This window comes from Streptopelia decaocto, assembly GCF_964273445.1.
Source record: "Streptopelia decaocto genome assembly, chromosome: 1".
Lineage (NCBI taxonomy): Eukaryota > Metazoa > Chordata > Aves > Columbiformes > Columbidae > Streptopelia > Streptopelia decaocto.
In genome coordinates this window covers 207,534,505-207,558,863 of record NC_138663.1, presented here as the reverse complement: position 1 = coordinate 207,558,863, position 24,359 = coordinate 207,534,505, and the positions used below count along the sequence as shown (strand labels likewise).

At 43.6% G+C, this 24,359-nt stretch overlaps 1 protein-coding gene across 1 annotated transcript in view; it reads right to left on the bottom strand.

Annotated features, from left to right (window-relative positions):
- TENM4 (teneurin transmembrane protein 4) overlaps window positions 1-24,359 on the bottom strand; it is a 653,831-nt gene that overhangs the window by 122,073 nt on the left and 507,399 nt on the right. Inside the window, exons 17-18 of the mRNA XM_082052895.1 lie at window positions 20,604-20,630; window positions 12,584-12,730 (exon numbers count right to left, since the gene is read on the bottom strand). Coding sequence (XP_081909021.1) covers window positions 12,584-12,730; window positions 20,604-20,630 — 174 coding nt within the window. The remainder of the gene's footprint in view (window positions 1-12,583; window positions 12,731-20,603; window positions 20,631-24,359) is intronic.

Here is a 24,359-nt window from a genome sequence, read left to right as displayed (position 1 = left end):
TTGTTATGTGTGGGCACAGAACTGTGGCAGCAGCACTGGGTACAGAAGAGATACCGCTTCCCAACTTTGGGGTTTTTATCCTTCTAGGGTTCACAGGAGTTTTTAGCAAAAGCCTTGCCCTAAGAAGTCATGTTGAGACAATTCTTTCCAGTGACCTCTAAATCCCGTTTGGAGTCATTGCTTTTCAAGAGTCTCCCAACCCGTAAATACAACACGCTTGCTTTGTTCCCAGGGGTATTACCTTGTATTTTCCTGCATTAAGACACATTTTGTTTGATTGTGACCTTGTAGCGATGCGAGTCAGATCATTCTTTATCAAAATGATCCGGGTACATAATTTACCACCATGCTAAGCTTTAGGTAACCTGAAGACATTACCAGGAGAAATTTAAGCTACATTCTAAGGCGATGATGAAAATGCTGAGTAGGTTTGGATACAAAAACCAGTTCCAAGGGATCCCTTCAGAAACAGCTTCAATCATGGATGCCTTTCAATTAAGAAATTAATTTGGACATCTGTCACTGAGCCAGATTTTAAGACATCTCTCGTGTTCCTTATTATTTCCATGCAATAGGAGTTTTTACATCCTTAAGATATTTTATGCATCTTATATAGACACACATGTCCTTAACGCCCAGGCTGGCAATCCTGCCAAAAATAAAACTCTTTTCTCACACCTCCTTTGTATAAAGCCACGAAATAAATACCTTCTGCAATCTCAGAGTTACCATGGGGTGAATCAAATCACTGCCTTTGTGACAAGGGAGCCATTGGTAGGACATTGCCACATTTGGTAAATAATGTGATCTATGGGCTGCATTTTTCATTAAGGCTTGTAATCACAGAGTAAGTAAGACTGGATAGGACCTCTGGAGGTCACCTTGTGAGCTCCGTCTCATCCCCTTCAGAGAGGGACAGACATTAAGACAATGAAGAGGATCAGCAGAAAATGTTCATTTCCTGCCATTTAGGATAAAGCAGCTCCAATTTATTCACCTAACAGTATGTTCTAGGGGACTGAGTCCACTTTTTTCAGATAATCTGCACTCTGTATATCACCAGACTGCCAGTTTTACTTTGGGATTACTACATCTAGTTCCTTTCTTGTTGGTGAAATTGGAATACTGTTTTCAGAAAGACACTCCATCTAATTTTAAAGATAGTAAATCCACTGATCTCAGTAGTGAACTCTTCCAAACACTACCTTAGACTGTAAACTCCTTGGGAGCTGAGACTGTCTTTTTATTTTCTGTTCTCAAAACATCTGTTTCAGTTCCAAAGGGCTTTGAAATGCCAGCACAACTCAATGAAATAACCCAAATTCTCATTAAAGACCTGTATCTGTTACGTATTTTCAGCCTGTTCTCCATGCAAATATTGCTTCATGGAAGAGATTGGACTCTGAAGCTACCTGTGCCTTTTTGGAGAAGGACCCTGGCCTAACGAGCATGACACTTGCTTAATATCAGCTGTAAAACAACTGGTATTAACTGACCTAAAACACTCTCACTGTAGAAACTCAGATAGCGACCTTAGACAACGACAATAGATCTGAACATTGTCCTTATTCAGAAGGAGTTTCACGAGACAGTCAATATCACAAGAGCCTTCCACAGTCACTTGGATGCCAAACTTAAGAAGGGCTAAAATTACTTGGCTTTCAAACACTGCTTGTGACCCAACACTTCTTGAAAACTGAGCCCTTCGTGATGTTTAAATAGCATGCAAAAAAAATAAAAATACAGCCACGCAAGCCAACCAGAAGTTTGAAAAATCTGGAGCTACTGGAGTCAGTGTGGAGGACTCAGGGCTGTGTCTTGGTTACTCTGCCCACCAGAGCTCCAGGTGCTCTGGAACATCACTATCTCATGCTCTCTGGTATTTACCATGCAAGGAGATGCAGGATCCAAGCCAAAAGCAATTTTCTTCTCAAGAAAACAAGAAATAAATTGAACCTACTCCAGGTGTGTTGTGACAGAAACAAAGTTGGAAGAGTAAGCACCATATCTGCTGGGTGGCTGGCTAAATGGGACATGCTGCTTCCCTCCTGAGGCTGTCTAGAATCATAGAGTAGGGTGGGTTGAAGGGACCTTCCAAGCTCACCCAGTGCCACCCCTGCCATGAGCAGGGACATCTTCACCAGATCAGGTTGCTCAGAGCCCCGTCCAGCCTGGCCTGGGATGTCTCTAGGGATGGTTCATCCACCACCTCTCTGGCCAACCTGGGACAGGGCCTCACCACCCTCATTGCAAAAAATTTCTTCCTCATGTCTGGCATTGATTTGCCCTCTTTTAGTTTAAAACCTTCACCCCTTGTCCTATCGTAACACGCCCTACTAAAAAGTCTGTCCTATACTTTCTTATAGACCCCTTTAAGTATGTAAAGGCCCCAACAAGGTCTCCCTGGAGCCTTCTCTTCTCCAGGCTGAACAACCCCAACCCCAACAACCCTTATGTGTGGCCTGAATCTCCCCTCCTTTAGTTTAAAACCATCACCCCTTGTCTTGTCACAACAGTCCCTGCACTGGATTGAGATTTTAAAGCCCATAACCAGCCATTTCCTGAGAGGCGAACCAGCGTGCCTATGGAGCATCACTGCTTATGAGGAGAGGCAGATCTTTTGGCTCACTTCTAAACCAGGATGAGTGTGACATATTCCCTCCTCAGAAAAAACCTTAATTTTCATGTTCAAGGCCACTACTATCTTGCAAAATAATTACTCTCCAGCAGCAATGGGTCTACTGTCCCTGCACTCCTTGGGTTGCAGCTGCGCTTGCTGGCTGCAAAGTGCTCACAAGTCCCCCGGCAGCCTCATTCCTTTTTCAAATCCCACGCAGTCGAGCTTCCAAGTCACTCACCCACCACCTCTCAGTGCCAACAAGGTGTCAAGGATTAGAGTTTTGTACAGAAGCAAAGGGCTGGTTTTGAGAGACTGCTTCTGCAGTAAACAAGATCAGCCGAGAGCTAATAAAATTTCAAATTAGCTGTGACTTTTCATGGCCCCACAATTGTGTTGGCTGATTTAATGGGCAGCGTCTTACCTCGCTGAGATTGAATAATTGAACATTTCTACAGAGTTATGGATGCTGCAACAAAAATCTGTCATGCTAACATCAACAACAGAATGCAAATAACCTTCATGCAGAGGTGTTATTATGTGTTTAAGCAGACTGTGACAGTGCTGCATGTCAAGTGTCGGGCTGGAACAGGCAGGACACAGGTAGGGATGGAGCTGTTTGTAGGCAGAGAGCATCCTGTGGACCGTGACACGCGTTGACAGTCCCGGACACACAGACGGGAGGAGCAGGTGAGCCTAAGGAGCCTTATTAGGGTAAATCATAGAGTCACAGGATTATTTGGTTAGAAGAGGCCCGCAAGACAACAGAGTCCAACTGTTAACCAAACACTGGCACTAGACCACGTCCATAAGAACCTCATCTACCTGTCTTTTAAACCCCTTCAGGGATGGTGACTCCACTGCTGCCCTGAGCAGCCTGTTCCAATGCCTGACAGCCCATTCCGGGAAGAATTTTTTCCTAATATCCAATCTGAACCTCCTCTGGTGCAACTTGAAGTCATATCTGGGAAAGCATACATGATGAACTTTAGCTCCTGCTGAAGATCATGAGACTTTAGATTAGATATAATGGACAAATTCTTCCCCATGAGGGTGGTGAGGCACTGGAACAGGCTGCCCAGAGAAGCTGTGGATGCCCCATCCCTGGGAGTGTTCAAGGCCAGGTTGGATGGGACTTTGAGCAACCTGGTCTAGTGGAAGGTGTCCCTGCTCATTCAGGGGGTTGGAACTAGATGATCTCTAAGATCCCTTCCAACCCAAACTATTTTATGATTCTACAATTCTACATAAATAATTGCGTCTTTCACCTCATCCAGTTCTTTAACTTTCCTTTCTGTGCTGTTCACCAGACATTATCACTTTTTGTGGGGACATTGTCTGTCTTGTATTACTGGGAGAATTTGGATGGGGAGCGTTTAATATCTAGATGTTCAAAATTAAAGCTAACAAAGCATGAGCCTTACCCTTGAGCAAATCAGATTTTACTCTTCCAGCTCTAGTCTATACTCTGGTGAAAGAGAGACTAAAGGAATGGCTCAGTACCTCTGCACAAAACACAAGTTATTGTTCAAGTGAACGCTTGTGCTGATGAAGGTTTATGAAGGTAATGTTGTTCTGACCTGAGCTGAGGACCAACACTCAGTTTACTTCATCTAAATTTGGGGAATGAATAGGCTTTACTCCTGCACTTTGCAGAGAACAATTTTACCTATTCAACAGCAGCATTGTAGCTTTTGGCCCCACTGGAAGGAATCAAAGGAAAACAGAACACAAATGTAAGGAACAACAGCAATGTGACTGTCAGCACCCTGTGATCACATTAGCTATTAATATTCTCTTTGCTCTTTCTATCCCACCTACTCTGTTTTGATTTTGCCTGAATAAGGTTATATCCTGGCTAAATTAGATTGCTACTTGCTTGGGAAAGGAATTGCCTTCACATCTTTCTCTAAGTGCTCAACACATGTTTGCAAGTTCAAAGTAATGTAGTCATATGTAATAGTAATAATGTATTTGAACTACAGGACTCCTTGGGCTCTCGTGGCGGAGCAGAGTTCTGCAGTGAGAGTCGCTACAGAAACACTTTGCAAAAAGTTCTTCCTAATTCAGACCTACATTATTGTTTAAAAAAAAAAACAAACACCAAAAACCAGAAAAGTAAAAAAAGGAAGAGGAAAGAGGAAATCACAGAAAACACATGATAATCTGGGCATAAACCAGGGCTATAATTATGTGTTTAGAGTCTACAAGTTCACAGCATCCCCCAGCTCATCATTGCTGCGGAGGATACAGTTGATGCAGCTGTATCAAAGGGACTCTTGCATTCTCCAGAGAGGCTTCTAACAAAGGGACTTACGTATTGCACAACCTGCAAAGCAGCACAGAAAACAGGCAATCTGTGTTTAATTGGAGTTAAAATCATGAAGCTGGGCCCTTCTCAGTAGAGGAGAGACTGGCTTTCAGACAGGGCAGTAAATATTAATATTAACCTGATCAATGGTCATGCAATACCGTGCCTGAAACTGCGTCTTTTAGGAGCAAAAACACCTCTAAAAAATGATTCCTCTGAGAAAAAACAATTCCGAGCCTAGACATTTTTTGTGGGAGCAATGGGTTCACACTCTCAGGAGCTGAGATATTCTTGTCACCGAGGTCTCTCACTTTCCTAGCAAGTGCTGCAAGTGTTAAGCTACTGCTGAAAAAAACACTTCACCCTAACATATTCTGTTGACTGAATCCAAGGCAATTCAAACAATCATCGGAGCACAGTTGGGAAAATGGTCTCAGATAACTCAGATATGGGCAAGTTTCTCAAATCCCGGTCAAGAGGAAAGTGGCCACACACCCTATGCACCCTGAGCACACTTGGGGCAACACTTGGGGTTTTTAAGAGGATTTTCTGCCCCAAAGAGAAAGCAAGAATTTGCCTCAGGTCTGGCAGAGCTTTCCTGAATTTCTCCTTTGAGCACCGGTGGCCAAACTCTGTTTAAGCATCTTTGCAGGTGCAGAAATGCTTTGCGAAATGCGTGTCCAAGCCTGTCTTTTCTGAAGAAGGTTCATGTCACCTTCTCTTACATCCAATATATCAGCAGTGCCTTCTTCCCATCAGTTATTTCCCTCATTTCAGCAGACAACGGTACGTTTCTTTCAACTCAGAGGACACTTGCATGGTTTATTTCAGACTCTATTAATCAAAGGCATTTCATTAAGGACTAATCCAAAGTACCGGGAACTCTCCCAAGCTGTCAAGACAACACACAACCGCTGTGAGACCCTCAGTTCACACCACATCATCTTCAGCCATTGCACAACCAACACCAGGATGCTGTAATTTGGGGTCCTGACAGTCCCCAGTGTTAAAAACCAGCCGTGGTTGATACCCCATGTTACCGACCAACACAGAACCAGCAAAGAGCTGAAACCTGGAAATGGGAACTGGTCATTTTGTTCTCTTACTTGAGGAAAGGTTGATTAACAGTCATCGTAAAACAGCGGAAGAGAAGCTGGGTGATTTATAACAAATTATACCAGCTAGCCAATCTTTTCAGGTACAGCAGACTTTCTCATCTTTTCAGCAGCACTTTGTGGTTCCTCCAAGATGACCCTGTTGTTTGACTGGATATAACTGTGATGGTAAATGCTAATTTACGACAGCTGTTTTCCCAGGTGCGTTCAGATCTCAACACTTCCCTTCATAAATGTAGCAAGCACATTAATGCACCATTTTTTATGGTTTTGAGGAAGCAGACAGCTCCCACACCATGCCCAGGAGACAATCTTCTTGCACTATAAAAGCCTTGCAGGCATGAAGTAAAGCTTCATAACAGTGTGCAAAAAAAGAAAAAGAGAATATCTGAAAGCACCCTACCACCTTCTCTGCAGCTAAAGCATTTGCAAAGACAAAGGTCTGTGCTCTGGAGTTCTCCTGGATCCTTTGCAATTCCCTTTACAACCCTGACGCTACTTTCAGGTGTAAGTCTACGTGCTGGCAAAGAGCAAATCAGACTCCTGCCAGTTCTCTGACACGTTGTTGGGCATATGGTGGACAGATGGTGGACACACGGGTGTTAAGAAAGCCAGTGTGCAGCGCCAAAATGTCTCATGCCAAATAATTTGAGATGCTGTTGTCCCAAAGCATCACTCAAGTCTCCACTTTACTACAAGGACTATGTGATGCTTGACTGGGGTGAGCAAGACACAAAATATTACTCCATGGAGTTGCACCAGTGGGCTGTGGTACAGTCAAACATACAGCATTGATTTGTCTCAGAGAACCCATTCCTGAATTACATCGTCTCTAAAGTGAGAGTTGGTTTCTAGTGGCAGCAATAACACTCAGGGCTGCAAGGAAAGGCAAAAATCCCACGTGCAGCGGCTCGGTGGCTTGAGGTGTTCACTGCTCCGGGGTTGGAAACTAAGGCGACTTGTAGTCGTATCTGGTGGAACACAGACTGAACTTGCAAAGGCAAAATGGGGCCATGTGTGCATTGGAACCCTGTATTTGTGCTCGGCTACATGCATGGCGTGTAGCTGTCATGAAGGACACAAACCGAGGGGCAGAAGCTTTGCTGCTATGGTTCTTGCACAAGAGAACAGGATGGTTTCATTGCTTCAGTCCCAAAGGAAGATCATTGAGCAGATGAGATGTAAGAAAAACGAAGTTGCTACACTTCTGTGTAATGGTGTGCAATACATCTCAGGGAAGAACAGCATTATTTTAATGGGAAGATTATCTATCTGTCTTTCTACCTATCCATCTATCTATTTATGTAAATTATCCTGCAGTAACCACTAACAAAATCTTTTGGAAGAGTTTAAATTGGGAAGAGGCAGCAGAGACCAGCAGACAACTAAATATCAACCTCTAATTAACATGAAGGCTAGACAATATTAGGAGCATTTATATTTAAATTTTCATCTCAGAAAGATTCTCGCCTTTCACAAGTAAAGCAGATTCACTTGGTCTAAGCAGAGTTCAGCAGCTGTTTAGCAACTGGAATCATTCAAAGCAGGAAATGAGGGACGTGGTCAGTTCTACTTCATAGAGAACTGGCGAGCTTTACCCCATCTGGAAGACTTGGCTACTCTGCAAAATCCCCAAACAGTAACAAAGGCCTTCATTGAAGCTGCTGTGTTGATCAGATGGAACTTTTAGACCAAAAGAACAATTCAGTTTAATATCTGCAATTCCTTCACGGTTTCAGGGCAGTTGGGTGTATCCAGACAATGATATGGTGCTTTGGCCAACTCTCTGGCTCTCAATATGGTGGGAGTCATACAGTTAGATGATTTCATAAAAATACATAATGCTTGGGTTGGAAGAGACCTTCAAAGCTCATCTAGTCCAATGCTCGTGCCATGAGCAGGGACATCTCCCAGATCAGGGTGCTCAGAGCCCTGTCCAGCCTGGCCTGGGATGTCTCCAGGGATGGGGCCACAATAAGGTCTCCCCGGAGCTTCTCTTCTCCAGCTGAACACCCCAGCTCTCTCAGCCTGTCCTCCCAGCAGAGCTGTTCCAGCCTTGAAGCATTTCTGTGGCTCCTCTGGCCCCTCTCCAACAGGTCCATATCTTTGCTGCTTCCTTTCTCTGGAGCAAAGATGGTTAACAGAGTTTTGCTGCTCAACATCTTATCTGTGAGACTGTGAAGAACATTCTCTCCTCTTCCTCTTCATTTTTCTTAAACACTCTGTTGCTAACAGAGGAGTCTACAAATGCAACAGAGCCCATATTTAGCCTGTGGAATATCAGTCTCTTCTCAAGCCTTTGTTAAATGCCATCAACTCTACTTCTAGGACTTATCACAGAAGATCATTTCTTTGGTCTTTTAAACCTTCAAACTTATTCTTCAGGCACATGACAGAGCACTCAGTGTGGGGTGAGACAGGACTACTCTCAGTGAGTATTTACAGCCATGAATTAGAGGTTATTTTCTGCCAAAGAGAAGCAACAATCACTTTTTTCAGCTTGTTTTAAGGATCGTAGCTTTTTACCCAGATTGTTAAAGCTCTGTCACTGCACTGGTTTCCCTTGACTGATATTGGATGATCGTCTGCTCTCTGTTACTTGCTACAACTCCTTTAAATTTCATGGGGTTTGTGTTTAAAAGTGTAAATAAAGTGGACCTGGGTGTGAAACTGAAGTGCTACCTTTGACAAATGCCACTTGTGTGTGGAGAGGGGACTGCTCTCCTGGACACCTTTTTCCTAACCTGAGTGGAGATAACATTTCATCAGATCTCTGTCTGACTGACCCCTGCTTAACTTGTTATTATTTATCTGAACAACCTCCAGATTTAAGAGGCAAACACGCCCTGTAATTTGGCACCCCCCTCCCTCGGGGTGTGATTAGGCTGGGATCTGATGAAAAAGATTTTGACTTCAGCTCCCATTATGAGGACTTTCTGGCTGCAGGGATCTTGATTAGCTGACACTCGATACCACAGCACGGGAACCGGCTTCTGATGAGCCCAGGAAAGGTGAACCTCCCCCCCCAGTGTGAACCCCCATGTGGTCAGTGAGAGGAGCAGTAAGATGGACTTGGAGGTGCTGGTGGGTGGAAGACTGGCCGTGAGCCGGCAATGCCCAGAAATCCACCCGTGTCCTGGGCTGCATCCCCAGCAGCGTGAGCAGCAGGTGGAGGGAGGGGATTCTGCCCCTCTGCTCCGCTCTGGTGAGACCCCCCTGCAGTGCTGGTCCAGCTCTGGGTCCTCAGCACAGGACACACATGGACCTGCTGGAGAGGGGCCAGAGGAGCCACAGAAATGATGTGAGGCTGGAACAGCTCTGCTGGGAGGACAGGCTGAGAGAGCTGGGGTGTTCAGCTGGAGAAGAGAAGCTCTGGGGAGACCTTATTGTGGCCTTTCTGTACTTAAAAGGGGCCTGTAAGAAAGATGGGGACAGACCTTTTAGTGGGGCCTGTTGCAATAGGACAAGGGGTGATGGTTTTAAACTAAAGGAGGGAGATTCAGGGCAGACATGAGGAAGGAATTGTTGGCCCTGAGGGTGATGAGAACCTGTCCCAGGTTGGCCAGAGAGGTGGTGGATGAACCATCCCTGGAGACATCCCAGGCCAGGCTGGACGGGGCTCTGAGCAACCTGATCTGGGTGAAGATGTCCCTGCTCATGGCAGGGGTGGCACTGGATAAGCTTGGAAGGTCCCTTTCAACCTAAACTGTTCTATGATTCTACGTGGTGTCTCAGCTTTGAGAGATGCTGCTCTGCACAGAATGTGACTTGAAGAGCATGGGTCACTAAACAAAAGTAGGGACCCATGAGATGATATCTGAAATAGCTCAGAGAGATGATGCCCTAAATCTGTTTCTCTCCACTGATGGTACCCACGGTAACTAAGTAGCTCAGATGTTTGACTTCTGGAGTGTAATGAAAGGCCTTTCCATTGCCTACATTCATGTGCATATGAAGACAAATTCAGCAATAGCCCTGAAAGCCACGATCAAATAACCCACCTTTGTCTGGCCCTTGGCATGTATCACTCCAGACTTTGATAGGCCCCAAAAGAAGAAGCTGTAGTGTTTTTACATATACTTCATGCTATTTCAAGAGACTGTTCAGCTTTACGTTTCTTCACTGCTCTTGGTGACAAAGTTAGTTTGTGGTGACAAAGTGGCTGCACCGAATATGGGTTCAATTTGTGCTCCCTAAAGACATGTGCCTGGTGTCATTTTAATTGTCTTTGGATATCTGAGAAATCGAAAGGCAGCTGTCACACATGAAGCTCTACTAGAGATCCAAGTTATTGTGAAAGGTAAGCCAGAAGCCAGCTGGAGGACTTTAGGGGGTCCCAGATGGTGCTGGACAAAAGGCAACAGGCATTAAGTTGGAACATGGGAAATTATGATTAGATGTTAGGTGAAAAACGTTTACTGTAAGGATTGTCATATACTGAAAAACGTTGCCCAGAGAGGTGGAACCTCCACCCTTGGAGGTGCTCAAGAGTTGACTGGAGTAACTTAATGTAATTAGACCTGCTTCGAGCAGAGGGTTGAACTAGACAACTGTTGGATGTCCCTTCCAATCTAAATTACTCTATGGATGTTCTTCAAACGTCTCCAGATGTCTTGCTATAAGGATCAGCATAACAACTAGGGAACAGGACCAGAATCAGCCTTTCTTTACCAATCTGTGCAACTACATTTAAATCCCTCTGCTAAACAAGGAACTCAGGGTTCAAAGCAGAAGTGCCCCACCACTGCTGATGTCCCCACCATCCGAGAGGTTGAAATTCTAGATGTGCACCCACAAGTACAGCACAAGCTGTCCATAAATGTGTATAAAAAACAAGTTGAGAAGGTAAACATGCACCTGTTCTGCTTTGCAGCTGAGAAGAGTCCTAGCAGTAATGTAACAAAATCAAAGCAATAGCACAGCGTATGACATGGGTTATCTGTAAACTGCAATGCACAACATGTACATGTACTTTTTTAGTGTACAAAGAGGAAAGTCAACACTCATTTGTGGGCTCTGACACATGAATAAGCTGTCAGAAGGCAGTATGGTACAACTTATCTGTTGGTTTGCGCTAGCTGTGCACACCACTGCTCCACACAAGATCACCAAATGCAAGTTAGCAGCTGATGTCTACTAACTTGTAAACATGCCGATGCCTTTTGTCTCTCCTGTCTACATCTGCTGTCCCACAGGCTTACGAGGTGTCGAACACCTTGTTTCAAGGTGAGGGCAACCCAGTTACAAAGTTAGCACCTTGAACCAGGAGATATGAGGAGACGGCGTTCCACCAACCTGCTCTGAGTCTTCTCATGCGCTTTTTGATGTTATACAGATGTGGTCTACCTCCTATGCTGGGCTGGGTTACTCCTTCTCCCCTCTCTCTCTTTCTGAAAACTTCACAGGTTTTTATGTTGGTTGTTTTTTCCATCAGAACTGGGATTATCCTTGGGTCTACTTAACATATTTTTACACATTTCACGTGATGAACTTTATTGCTGCCCTGTGTCAGCTGTAAATAGGAAAGACGACTACAGCGATATTCAGTTTCATGTGAGGCAAAAAGGGACCTTTGTTTTACAGTGTGCACTCTTTGTACTGTTCTCCAAGTTTTTTCCATCTTTTCTAAAGAGATAATTTGGTCCATTTGCCATGCCAGATGTGCAGAAGTATTTTAAATATTCAATCAGAATCCCAGTTGCTGTGAAGCAGATAATCACAGTCTTGGCTGGCTATTTTTGTACTTTTTTTTAACTGTACTGTTATTGTGAATATGATAAAACAGAGGCTTGCAAAATGCAGTCTCCACTTCACAGTCTGGGTCCTGGCCCAGACTTGTGGTTTACAAAGCCTTTCGCTGAGTGACAACAAAACAAATTATGCAGTCTCCCTTATGCCTTAAATTTAATATCTCATCTCCTGCCCTCTAATTCAAACCTTCACACTGCACCAGGCTTTCCTTTGTAATGAGATAACTCTGAATATTAAGTTTGCATTACGCAGGGCTATTATTCACATGCCTGACATCATTATATATGGAACTGTAATCAATAAAACATGGTTTGAGAGGGATTGGATGGCTTGTGGGCATGGGGATCAGTCACCAAAGCCTCTAAGTTTCTGCAAAACATCCATCCCAAGTCAGTAGTGACCTACCAGAGAGCCTTGCTGGAAACCTCAGTCACTGAGGCTAAAGTTTGAATGCTCGGGGGCATTTGCTGTTTGGGGTGGTCCCCTTGTGTCACTGCTGAGCCATCCGTCTGGGTGACAGGATGATCACATAACCTCTGCCTGCCCTCTGGTGTACAGACTTGACTTGAGGACAAACAAGCCCCCCTCTTCAGCCCTGGCATCCCGAATCCAAACCCATTCCATAGGAATTCAAATCCACCCTGCCTGAGTCAGCCTGGCAGACGTCGCTGTCTGTTCTCCACCAGCTGTCAGAAAAACAATCTGCCCTGCAGAATCAAGCCCAGCTGACTCTTCGCTGGGTTTATAGGCTCCGTGGAGCCTGATGTGACACACGCGCTCATGTCCTACCTCCGTCGTTGTCTTTCCCGTCGCCGCACGCCGTCTCCATGGAAGTGTCGCAGCCCGCTCCCCTCCAGCCCAGCTGGCAGACGCAGTGCCAGCCGTTCATGTCCAGGGTGCATCTGCCGTTGCCGTTACACAAGCCAGGGCATCCCTCTGAAAGGCAAGCAGCCACACGGTCAAACACACTGGAAAGACAAAGCAACACAGCCTTGAACGAGGATCATTAAACGGCTTTTATTTTTTTTTTTGTTTGTTTTGCCTTGTCTTCAGTTTATTTCTCCGCTCTCACTTGGTGTCTTCCCACCTGGAGAGAATTGTCCCAGTTTGGCATCAGAACAGTGGTGACCACTCCATGGGGCACTGTCTCCCAGGAGGCCCTCACAGGACAACCTCAGCTATTGAATAATAAAATTACAGAATAGTTTGGGTTGGAATGGAGCTTCCAAGCTCATCCAGCCCAACCCCTGCCATGAGCAGGGACATCTTCACCAGCTCAGGTTGCTCAGAGCCCCGTCCAGCCTGGCCTGGGATGTCTCCAGGGATGGTTCATCCACCACCTCTCTGGCCAACCTGGGACAGGCTCTCACCACCCTCAGTGTAAAAAATTCCTTCCTCATGTCCAGCCTGAATCTCCCCTCCTTTAATTTAAAACCATCACCCCTTGTCCTATTGCAACAGGCCCCACTAAAAAGTCTGTCCCCATCTTTCTTACAGGCCTCTTTAAGTACGGAAAGGCCGCACTAAGGTCTCCCAGGAGCTTCTCTTCTCCAGCTGAACACCCCAACTCTCTCAGCCTGTCCTCCCAGCAGAGCTGTTCCAGCCTCGCATCATTTCTGTGGGTCCTCTTGCCCCTCCTGTGTCTTAGATGCCCATCTTAATGAGCTGAAAAACTCCCTGGAAACACCCATTTCTCCCCGTTGACTAGAGAGAGGTGATAAAACTTAGGGAGGATGAACACCAAGCTCCCAGTCTCTCACTAGGGTTTGATTTTCTCATCTGGTGACCTCTTGCTGAGATCTCCATCCTTTTATTCCGTCCCCCAAGAAAATAGCAGAGTAATTTCCACAGTAAGCAGCGGTGTGAGCGAGGCTGCTCAGCTCACATGGTTCTGGGGGCTTTTTACCTGCAGAGCTCAAAAATCTTTACCGAGAAGCAGTCAGAAATGTAAGCCACATTTTACAGCTTAGGAAACTGAAGTACAAGGGACTGAAGTGACTGTCAAGGTCACTCAGCAGGACTGATTATACCAGGAGCACAATTCAGTCTTCCTGAGCCCTGTTTTAAAGCTCTCTCTATTTATACATCTGTTATGCAGTCCTGCCATATAGTTTTGGGTTTTTTCAGGCCCTCCATGTTCCAACCTCCTTTCAGGCAGCTGTAGAGAGCGAGAAGGTCTCCCCTGAGGTCTTATCCTGCCCTAAAGGGTGACAACACGATGGCAAAGAGACCTGAAAGGTCTGTGTCATTGCAACATCTGGTTGACCGCATGATGCACAAGTGGTTGCTGAAGAAATGTTGAGACAGCATGTGGAGCACATCACATCATCATGTGTCCTGCGCTGGGGAAGGATTGTCCAAAAATGCCTTTTAACTAAAGAACTTCATAATGGTGAATTTAACCTATTTTCTAGGATTGTTTTTCTAACAAGTGAGAGGTTTACAGGGGCAAAAAGGAAAAAAAAAAGCAACAAATGGAGGTAAGGAAAAGTCCTTTAAAAGGATCTTAAATAAATTTTTCATTTACAGACATATTTGTCATATTTCAGTCTTTCAAAATGTGTATTCTGAGGGGGGCATATAATGTGTGAGCGTGTTTGTGTATGTGTGTGTATTTTCTTATTTATACACTATATTAGGATTTTTATAGCACAGAAGACTTATTTATAGGCAAGAGTACTTGAAATTCTCCATTTTAATAACCAGCCTTCAATTACTTACAACAGTGTCAAATTTTTAACCATTTATTCTGATTTTTTTCCATTCTAGAGCTGGTTTATGTTTGTTCCCTTTGCTTATTTTCAGTATAAACAGAAAGCATTTGCAGAATGAGAGAAGCGCATTGTTAAAATAACCTGCTAAAGTTACTTAGCTAGGTAGATAATCCCACTTTAGAGTAGATGAATTCACTTTGGATGGGACCATCCTGATGGTATAGATACAACTTTTAATCCCTTTTTATAAATCTACCTAAATTTGTCCAGGTGAAAAACCTTTGAAGAAATCTCTGTGTACTCTACATGGCTCTGTTAGAGCTTGGTTGGGGCATCAACATTGATCACACCTCACGTTTTTACTGTTTAAACTCTCAGATGGTTTTCTCCATCCTAAGAAGTATTTTCCATCCTGCAGTTGCAGAGGATGAGAAGAGACTCCTTGCAAAGGTGCTGTACCAAAAAGAGTTGGGTCATGAGAAGCTGAAGACACCACTGTAGAAGGATGAGAGAAGAAGGGTTGGATGCCACTAGATTTTTAACCCAACAAGTAGTGTTTAATTCCTGGAGCAGACTCTTATTTTCTACAATGGGAAGAAGACAGATTTTAGAGGTTTTTGCTGGGAGCTAAAGACAAAAAGTCTCATGATTTGGTTCCAAACCATGTAGGAACAAATCTGAGTCCTGGAAATGGTTTAAGTTAGGCCTATGAGGTTTCACATGATGAAAATTCAGAGGGAAAAGATGGATTCCATTTTATCGGGTTTGTTTCAATATGTTGCATTACATAATATTTGGAACTAAGACCTCAAAAGCAAATATCTAACATTATTAGACAGCAGAGATACTGTAGTGATTGATCATTTGCTCTGAGACTGAGAAAAGCAAATGATCTTCAGATGAAGAGTGTCTGTCAAATATAAGGAAAAACTAATGTAACTGTAAAAATCAGGAGCTCATATGGAACTGCATGTGCTCTGCTCTCCCAGGCTTAGGAAAGGGGGAATTCATTGTGGCAGAAAATACCTGATATAATTTGGATGAGGCACCTTCTGCATCTGAGGAAATGAGAAGAGCTTGACTTGTCTACTCTAGCACAGCAAAGGCTGAAAACATTATGATTGTTTTCCACAAATTCATGAAACAGATAAACAGTGAGAAGGGAAAACAGCCATTTAAGCTAAAGAGAATAATGATGACGTAAGAACAAATAGACATAAACCAAGCACAAATAAATTCTTGCTGGAAATTAGAAAGAAAAAAAATAATTTGCCAGGATCAAATGAATGAAGTTTTGGAGTAGCCTCCCACTATGAGTATTAAGGAAATGAAGTCTCGCTGATCTATCCAAAGAGCTTGGTAAATTTAGATAAAGTTTTACACAATGTGCTTGCCCTTGACAGTAGAAGACTGGACTCTACCTGAGGAGACTCCTTTCAGTCCTATGTCTTTGAATTTCACATGCAATTCCTTGTCTATATGAAATGTGTATTCGAATGGACTTTCAGGTTTTCCCCTGAATCTTTTTGATCCAGAGAAACTAAGTCGAGCGCCTCAGAAAGCAGAGGAAAAGCATCAGTCAGGAAAGGACACACAGAAGAAAGTATTTAAGGATATTATGCCTTCCCACAGCATCTATTCCTCTTCTTGATTATTAAGGGAATCCAGGGTGACCAGATGAAAGATAAGCATCTGTGCTGTAGATACTTCAAGTAGAATAACTCCCACCTGTAATTTCATACTCCACTGTCTTGGCATCTTTAAAGTCTAGAAAGTAAGTTCATCCCTTCCCACCAAGGGGAGAGTCATCTCCAGTTCCTGGTGAGATAAAACCCTTTGAAGAAATCAGAGAGAACTGTTTCCTAATGAGATAAACTCTTCTTCACAGATTCACAGACATAAAAGTTTTAACATATTAACCATCACATTACAAGGTACAGCAAAGTATCAGTGCTGTGAGGATTAAATTGCAGCTCTCCTGTGCCAGGGGTTTGGTAGGAGAGCAGGCAGTTATCAGATATTAGAAAGGAAACCACTGACAGAAAACAGAACAATTAAAGAGCAGCTGTCAGAGGACTTGCACCTTCAGAAAGTCAGAAGATAACATGGACGTGTAGGCCAATATATCTAGAAGAATGGACCTGTAAGTACTACAATTTCTAAACTGGTTTGCTACATGAACACTTGACCATCACTAACACCACAGAGACAGGAACACACACGGTATTGCCCATTCCGCTAACAGTGCACTTCAAAGCACTTGACAAAAAGATGATAAAAATAAACTTTATCCTCTTGTCTCCCCCATGCTGGGGAATAAAGCAACAAGATCATCTTGGCTCCAAAGTGCTTCTGAATATCAACACAGCGGGATGGCTTAATCCCCACAGATTTACACCACCATAACCTTGCAGCTCTGATTTCTCTTTGCTAGAGTCACCAATGGTCCATGGATCTTGTTTATGTTTGTTAACAGTATTCGGGTGACAAAGAGAATTAAATATATGAATAGAGTTTTTTGAGGCTGGGGACACACACCACTTTATGTGAGTTTCCAGCTGAGGCACATGAAAGCTCTGATGAAAGATGATGGTGCTGTGGGACGTTCAAGAGAAGAAAAGAGTATCAGAGTCATAGAATCATAGAATTGTAGAACAGTTTTGGTTAGAAGGGACCTTAAAGACCATCCAGTCCAACCCACCTGCCATGGGCAGGGACACCTTCCACTAGACCAGCTGGCTCAAAGCCCCATCCAACCTGACCCTGAATGTTTCCAGGGATGGGGAATCCACAGCTTCTTTGGGCCACCTGTTCCACCTCCATTGGGAAGAATTTCTCCCCTATATCTAATCTGACTCTCCCCTCTTTCAGTTTAAAACCATCACCCCTTGTCCCATCACTATGGGCCCTACTAAAAAGTCCGTCCCCATCTTTCTTATAATCTCCCTTTAAGTGTTGAAAGGCTGCAGTAAATTCCCTCTGTAGCCTTCTCTTCTCCAAGCTGAATAAGCCCAACTCTCTCAGCTTGGGGTCAATGGAGACGGTCACCAGAGTAGGAAATTACCTTTCCATTTTAAGATTGTTGGTAAAATAATCTGTTCTTAATGATCCGCACAGTTAAGACCTTCTCTAATTCACCCAGCTCTAAACAATGTTCAATGGGATTTCTCTTCAAGCCAAGCCTCATTGCCACTTAAAATTGGACTTAAAAGGTGATTATCTATCCTCCATTGTCAGTAGGAAAACCCTGATGGATGTTCTAACAAGTCCCAGTAGATAGGGATTGAGCTCTGAAATGGGGAGGACACAGCTTAATGCAAGATGTGAGGATACGAACACCTGGAGCTTGAAAGAACAATCAGTAGGTGACCTGCAGAAGTTCTGCAGGACTAAAGAGGAGGAACAAAGCATCAGCTGATCCCTGCAAATTATTAGAAACCCAGTAAAATGTCCTGAAAACCAACCTTTAATCAGATGCACCTTGTAAAATGAAGATTAAGATGTTACTTGTCAGAGCTCCTATTGCTTATAACTGAACAAACGAGGTCATTGACTGTGGTCGGACCTAGAGGTCCTCACCACTTCTCAGACTTCAGGAGCAGCCCAGAGAAGTCGCCTTGCAGCCATCCCTGAATTCAAGTGTTGTTCAGCATCTTTACATTTCAGACAAGCTGTTTATATGCCTCACTACAGTGGTAGTGTGGTTATTTTTTAAGAGTGAGAATTGATAACTAACAATGGAAATTAATTATGTTGATGGATCATCAGCTCCAATGGCATTCTGGATGGAGAATGTCTCTCTAAAACCAACACCTCTTTAATAGTAGGCACTTCTTTACGTTTCAAACATTGCCAGTGTTAATTAGGTCTTCATTTAGAAGACTCCACTCCAATTCTAGTTAGAGCTTCTTGTTTTAATCATGCTGATGTTTGCTACTGAAATTTGTCCTCCAATTTAGAAACAATTCTGCATCTTCTCTGACTTAGTGGTTTATTGTACAGATGTAGGAAAGATTCAGCAGTAAATCAGGTTCACCCTTGGCAACACAGGATTACTGGGAAGGGATTCTGACCAGAAAGATGTTAATAATTAAGAAAGCCAAAAGGGCGTGGGTAGTTCAGTTTTGAAAAATGCACATCATGCAGTTAGCCAAGTAAAAAACATGTACTTTTAATGTTTTGGCTATCACTAATCTTTCCAAATGAGGCCATGCATGGTAAGAGAATCTTTTATTGTTAGTATGTTGCTCAACCTGCTACCCACTGAAATATTCACTAAATATAATGTGTCTTTACTCTGGAGCACAAAGGTGAGTCAAAAGACTATTCAGAGGGAAAACAGCAGCTACAGAAGACTTAGTAAAAAAAACCTGGGGTACTGAATGGGCAAATTAGTACCGAAGGTCCCTGGAGCCAGGCTGTGCAGGTTGATTTCCCATCTTTTCTATTCCCTTGCTGCTTATCTGCTGCCTTTTGATCCAGCCTTCTCCAATATATGTTGAGATGAAAAGGAAGAGCCCTGGGGCTTTGCAATGCAAAACATGGAGATGTTGAACATGAACAGGAGCTTCTGATCGCACTCCATAGTGACGGCCCAGATCTTCCTCTAAAGATGTCACCACTATTGCTTTGTAAAGGCACAAGTGACCCTCTTCCCTTGATCTAAGAAGGAAAATATACTTTTTTCTCCTAATTTAAACAAAGTCAAGCATGTTTTACTGATGCTAAGCAATGAGAGAAAACTAAGTACCACTGAACAATCCACTGATCTATAAACAGGGGTCCAAGGACAGCTACCAGTTGCTGCATCCCACAGAAGACAAATGTCTCCTTATTATGGACGTTTCTTTATCATTAAAATTTGTTCATCTGTTTGAAGTTTTTTCCATCTGTGATTGTACCCAAACCTGCCTTTAAGTCTCAACAGAAACAAGAGAGAAATACTCGACTGTAAATTCATCCAGAGAAGTGAAGTCATAGGGCAACTGTATTTCTTGTCGCATCACAAGCGCCCTTCATTTTAACTGTTCAGCAGGCAAATTTTTTGTCATCTCTGTCCTTCTTGATCAGCCTCTCCCAGCTGTTATTTCTGATTGCTCACAACCTGAAAAGGAGGGTAATGCTACGGAAGAAACTGATTTGTTCAACCTGATTTTTTGGTTTGTTTAACCAGCAAACATATGATGCTGTGTGGTGTCAGCACTGTGCTCCTGTTAGCGTCAAGTCAGCCATGTAGAAAGTTATTTGTGTCCAACTCAATCATATTTATTGTCAGCTTGTTGTACTTAACTAGATGTGTGCTATTTCAATATTTCCAAAAAGCCAAGTGCATTGTGGAACTGTCTATTTCTATTTAAAAGCCCTACATTAATTTACTTCATTGCTCTGATTAATAAACAACTGAGATTCTTTTAAGATTGCAGTTACCTCTATTCTGTAACAGTTATTTCTTTTCGGTGAAGAAAGACTTGGGTCCTAGACTTGCTTTACATTTAGAAATAGGAACACAGGTTTGGATTTCATTGTAGTGTACGTTAATGCAACATCACTAATTTCAAGAGATTTTGCAGATTTATACAACCAGAGGCTTTGAGGTCATAACGTTTTTGCATTAAGAAAAAAAAATATATATATATATTATTACTCAAAGTTCCCATGTCTTTGCACTCATGGGTCAAAACCACGAAGACTCCACATAGAAAGTGCACTCACCTGCTTGTTACAAAATGGACCATAGACATTTAATTTAAAACACACCAGTGTATAGGGCTCCTGCTGTATTCACAGACCCTTTTGTTACCTCCTGACTCGCCTTACCTGGGTAGGAGGGGTGAGGATGAGAGATGATCGGGAGGGAAAGGCAGGGACAAGGGGACGGGTAGGAACACGGATACGATGTCAACATGGGGTCACAGAACTTACAGAGGGGTTTCCTACCTACATGACTGGAAAGTTCACCCTTCCAGACATTAGGGAGCACTTTGGTGACAACGAGGAAGAGATGCAACCTCAACACAGTATGTTCACGGTGCATTATTATTTTTTTAAAAAAAGAAACACAAAGACAATAGGAAAAATAGGAAGGAAGAGCATACCTTTCACTACCTTATCCAGATAGTGAGCTTGGGAGATAAAAGACAGGACATTTAAGGTAGGATTGAATAAGTGCATTGCGGCTTACTACGAGACTGTGCAGGTGCTAGAAAGGCAAAGGAGAGTTCGCTGTGATATGAAAAGAAAAACCTTGATTATGAGGAGAGAAAAAAAGGGAGAAGGGTGGAGCACAGCCCTCCTCAGTCACAGAGCTCAAGGAGGCTGCGTTCAGGCATCTTTGCTCATTAAGATCAGGAAGAGAAACAGGAAAGTTTTATATATATATTTAGGTGTTTATATATATAGGCATATATATGCATAAATATATATATATAAAGGGCAGAATATTGTAATGCTGTGCTCATTTGCAATAGTCTACCTCTGTTTTACTGACTGCTTTTGTTTTCATCAGGAAAACCAGGGTAATTTGAAAGTGCTCCACCTCACCTGTCTTGTATTTTTCTGCACAAAGAGGCACAGTTCTGTGACTTTACCAGACTGGGAGAGGCTTTTCCCTGGATCTTCTTAAAGGTAATACATTGCATTTATACAGCATCCTCTAGCCCCAGATCAAATTACTTTACAAATATTAAATTAACCTCATGGTAGATCTAACAGATAACTAAGTATTAACATACTCATCCCAAGGAGGGCTAAGGAAAAAAAAGTTATAGATGTAGAGGGAGCAGTCATGTGCCCAATTCCCATGAAATATTAATTTGGAAAAACACCTTCTCACTGATTTTTTTGGGCTTAAACACAAACTTGGTGGCAAAGACAGAAGTCCTGCCTTGGAGAGCCCTTGCACACGCCAGCAGGCGGCACTCTCTGTCCTGGCAGCAGCTGGTCCTTATTAACAAATAAGAGGCTCTGAGTCTTGCATTTCTGCCTTTCATTACCTGCTTACACGTTATCTCCCTCATTCTCTCATCTGCTCCCCGCAATCTCGCTCTCTGTTGTGTCCTGGAACCCTTTCATTAGGTTTTTGCTTCAGGTTCGTTCATGCCGACTGCCCACTTGGAAGGTCACAGCCCTTGCAGGAATTACTTTTCCATCCTGTGAAGCTGATGCATCCCTCGAAGCACTATTGTAAGTAAGCAGAGAGGGCTGGGAGGGTCAGAGCTAACCTCTTGTGGGGCAGCTATGGGGCTTTATGTCAAATATATGGGGAATTATATAAAATAATCACCCCAGTGTAGGGACAGCGGTATGGGAAGGAACAGCATCACCATCCCCTTGGACGACGGCTGAAGCTTGGGATTGCGTTGCTCGGATTTTGACATCCAGAGCAGCCCAACCTGTTAAACTCGGGCAGCAGTCGCTGTGCAGATGATGGCAGTGGTGGCAGTTGCCAACACCAACCGTATGTCAGGTATGAGACAATATTTTTGTGTAATGTGAAAAACAATGGAAGCCGTCTATGGGAGTATTCCATGGTAGCACAAACCTTTCTTCTCTAAACCCGTAGAGTTTCATTTCCATGTTTTACTTCTTGGCCTTAAAATATTACCTTATTATCTACAGACTTTGGACACCCTGTGGGCATGTGGGACACGCTGAGGAACTCTGTAGGTGCTCAGAAGGAAAGGTCCTCTGCACCCAAAGGCATCACACTCAACTCCATGTCACTCCTGGAAGCCATTGGTTCTTCTTATCTGCTACGGGGGGAGCTCAATCTGAAAATCATCCGATTTCACCAGCCTGAGCTAACTTGGATTGTTTTATCCAAAGCATATTGGGAAGGATCCCATGAACATTTCTCTTGGCTCACTTAGAGGGAAGAGAGAAGTGAGAGATGCTGGGGCATGGACAGGGCATCTTCCCCCCACATTCTCCTTCTCCATTTTCTAAATATTCTTTCTTCATTTTATCTTCCCTGTGGGGTGAAGCAAACAGAGCCTCAGTGAAATCTCTGCAGTTAAACTGGGCTCACATAAATTTGAAAGAGAAGAGAAAGTGGATGCTCATTGCTGAACCAGCGACGGCACAAGTTTATGCCATGGGGACCGTCTTTGAAGTTCATCTGTGCTTAACATTTACTGTCAAATATGCTGCCAAACTTCTTAAGGCCAGATTACCTTCAGCTTGATGTAAAATCATGTCAGAACAAAGCAGCATGGGCATCTTTTTCCACTGACTGCAATAACCGTGGCCTTCTCTCGCCCAAAGGTGTCCATCCCAACCAGGCAGGGTGGGTGCTAGAGGGTCAAACCCAGCTCAGCTTAGGCTGAGGACACACCTGAGCTGAGGATCTGCTCCGCTGGGCTGAGGGCAGCAGGAACCTTCACCAGACACCGGTGGGATTGTTTTACACATGGACCGAGCTGCTTTATGGATTTATCTGGCACAAGTGACGTGTTAGCCAGGGAAAAGAGAGCAGGATCCACCTGTAATGTGCCTCGTCTGGATTCCAGCTGCTCCAGCAGAAACTGAGAAGCAGTGATTACAGCCCCGGCTATTCAGAACATATGTGATTATTTATGCAAGAAGGCTGATGAAAGGCAAACTTAAAGGGGCAGATTTCTCAAAAATCAGAGTTTTGCTAAGTAAAACAAAAACCAGCCCCGTGGCGCCATAAGCAGAAGCCTGTGTGGGACGGGCTGTCTGCCTGTCTGTCCGTCTGCCTGCCTGTCTCGGCACTTGTTATTGCAAACAGCACCAGTGCGTGCCAGGACCAGGTTTTCAAAAGGAGTTAAGCACGTCGCTTTTGCAAAGATCAATGGGAATTAGGCACTGAGGTGCTTTGAAAATCCCGCTAGATAGGGTGTTGTGTGTTTGGAGAGCTAAATGCTGGTCCCTCAGAGCTCCAGAGACAGTGTGGTATTCGGGTGCAGCAACTGAGCTTCTGGGACGGCTTTGGTCTTGTGTCCAGGCTGTTCAACGATGACAAACATCCCAACTCTACCACACCGGGAAGCCCCCTCTGCCATTATTTTTCTAAATAACCCTAATATGAATGGAAGGATTAAGGCTTGCTGCTAGTAAAACATCGTACAGATTCACATATCAGATACAATTAATCTCAGTGCAAGGCCCACATAGGCAGAGTGAAATCTCCTTTTTGCATCTCTGGGCTGGATGCACAGCACCTGGGGCACTATCCAGGTGACAGCACCTGGATTAAATTTGAAGCCTGGGAAATTTCTGGAAGTCGTTTATTAAACCCAGGACATTTTCTGAGAATCAATCCCATAGACTAACCTACCATAGAGATGAGTTGTAATTTGGCCTTTCAGAGCCCACAGTGAGAGGGATTATTTCACCATTAAATTCAATGCTCCCAAACCTCAGCATGCTCACCGGATGTGGTTTAGGGCAGAACAGAAGAAAGTTGAATTCTTAAAACATTTCTAACTGGGGGCAAATTTGGAATATGCTGGAGAGCACATCATAGGAGTCTTGCATTGTGGTTGTAGTCATTTTTTTTCCTTTAAGAAATCAGAGTAAACCGATTGAACCATTCTGCTGGGTTTCAGGATTCCTGCAGTTGTATAATCAACTTTCTGTTCTACTCTGTTCCTGGATGCACTAAGTTTGCTGAATTAGGGTGATGAATATAAGCTTCTGTCTCAATTTCCTGGTTGGGAATTAACTGGGGTTCCTCTAATGAAATCTCTGAATGTGAGCAATCAAGCCGGTATATTTGGTAACACGACCCTTTGTATGAGCAAACAAAATTAACCCACTGGGATCAGAGTTCCCTTGAACACCGTAAGAAAGAGCCTCCTACGACCTACAAAACAAAAGGGTTTCTTACG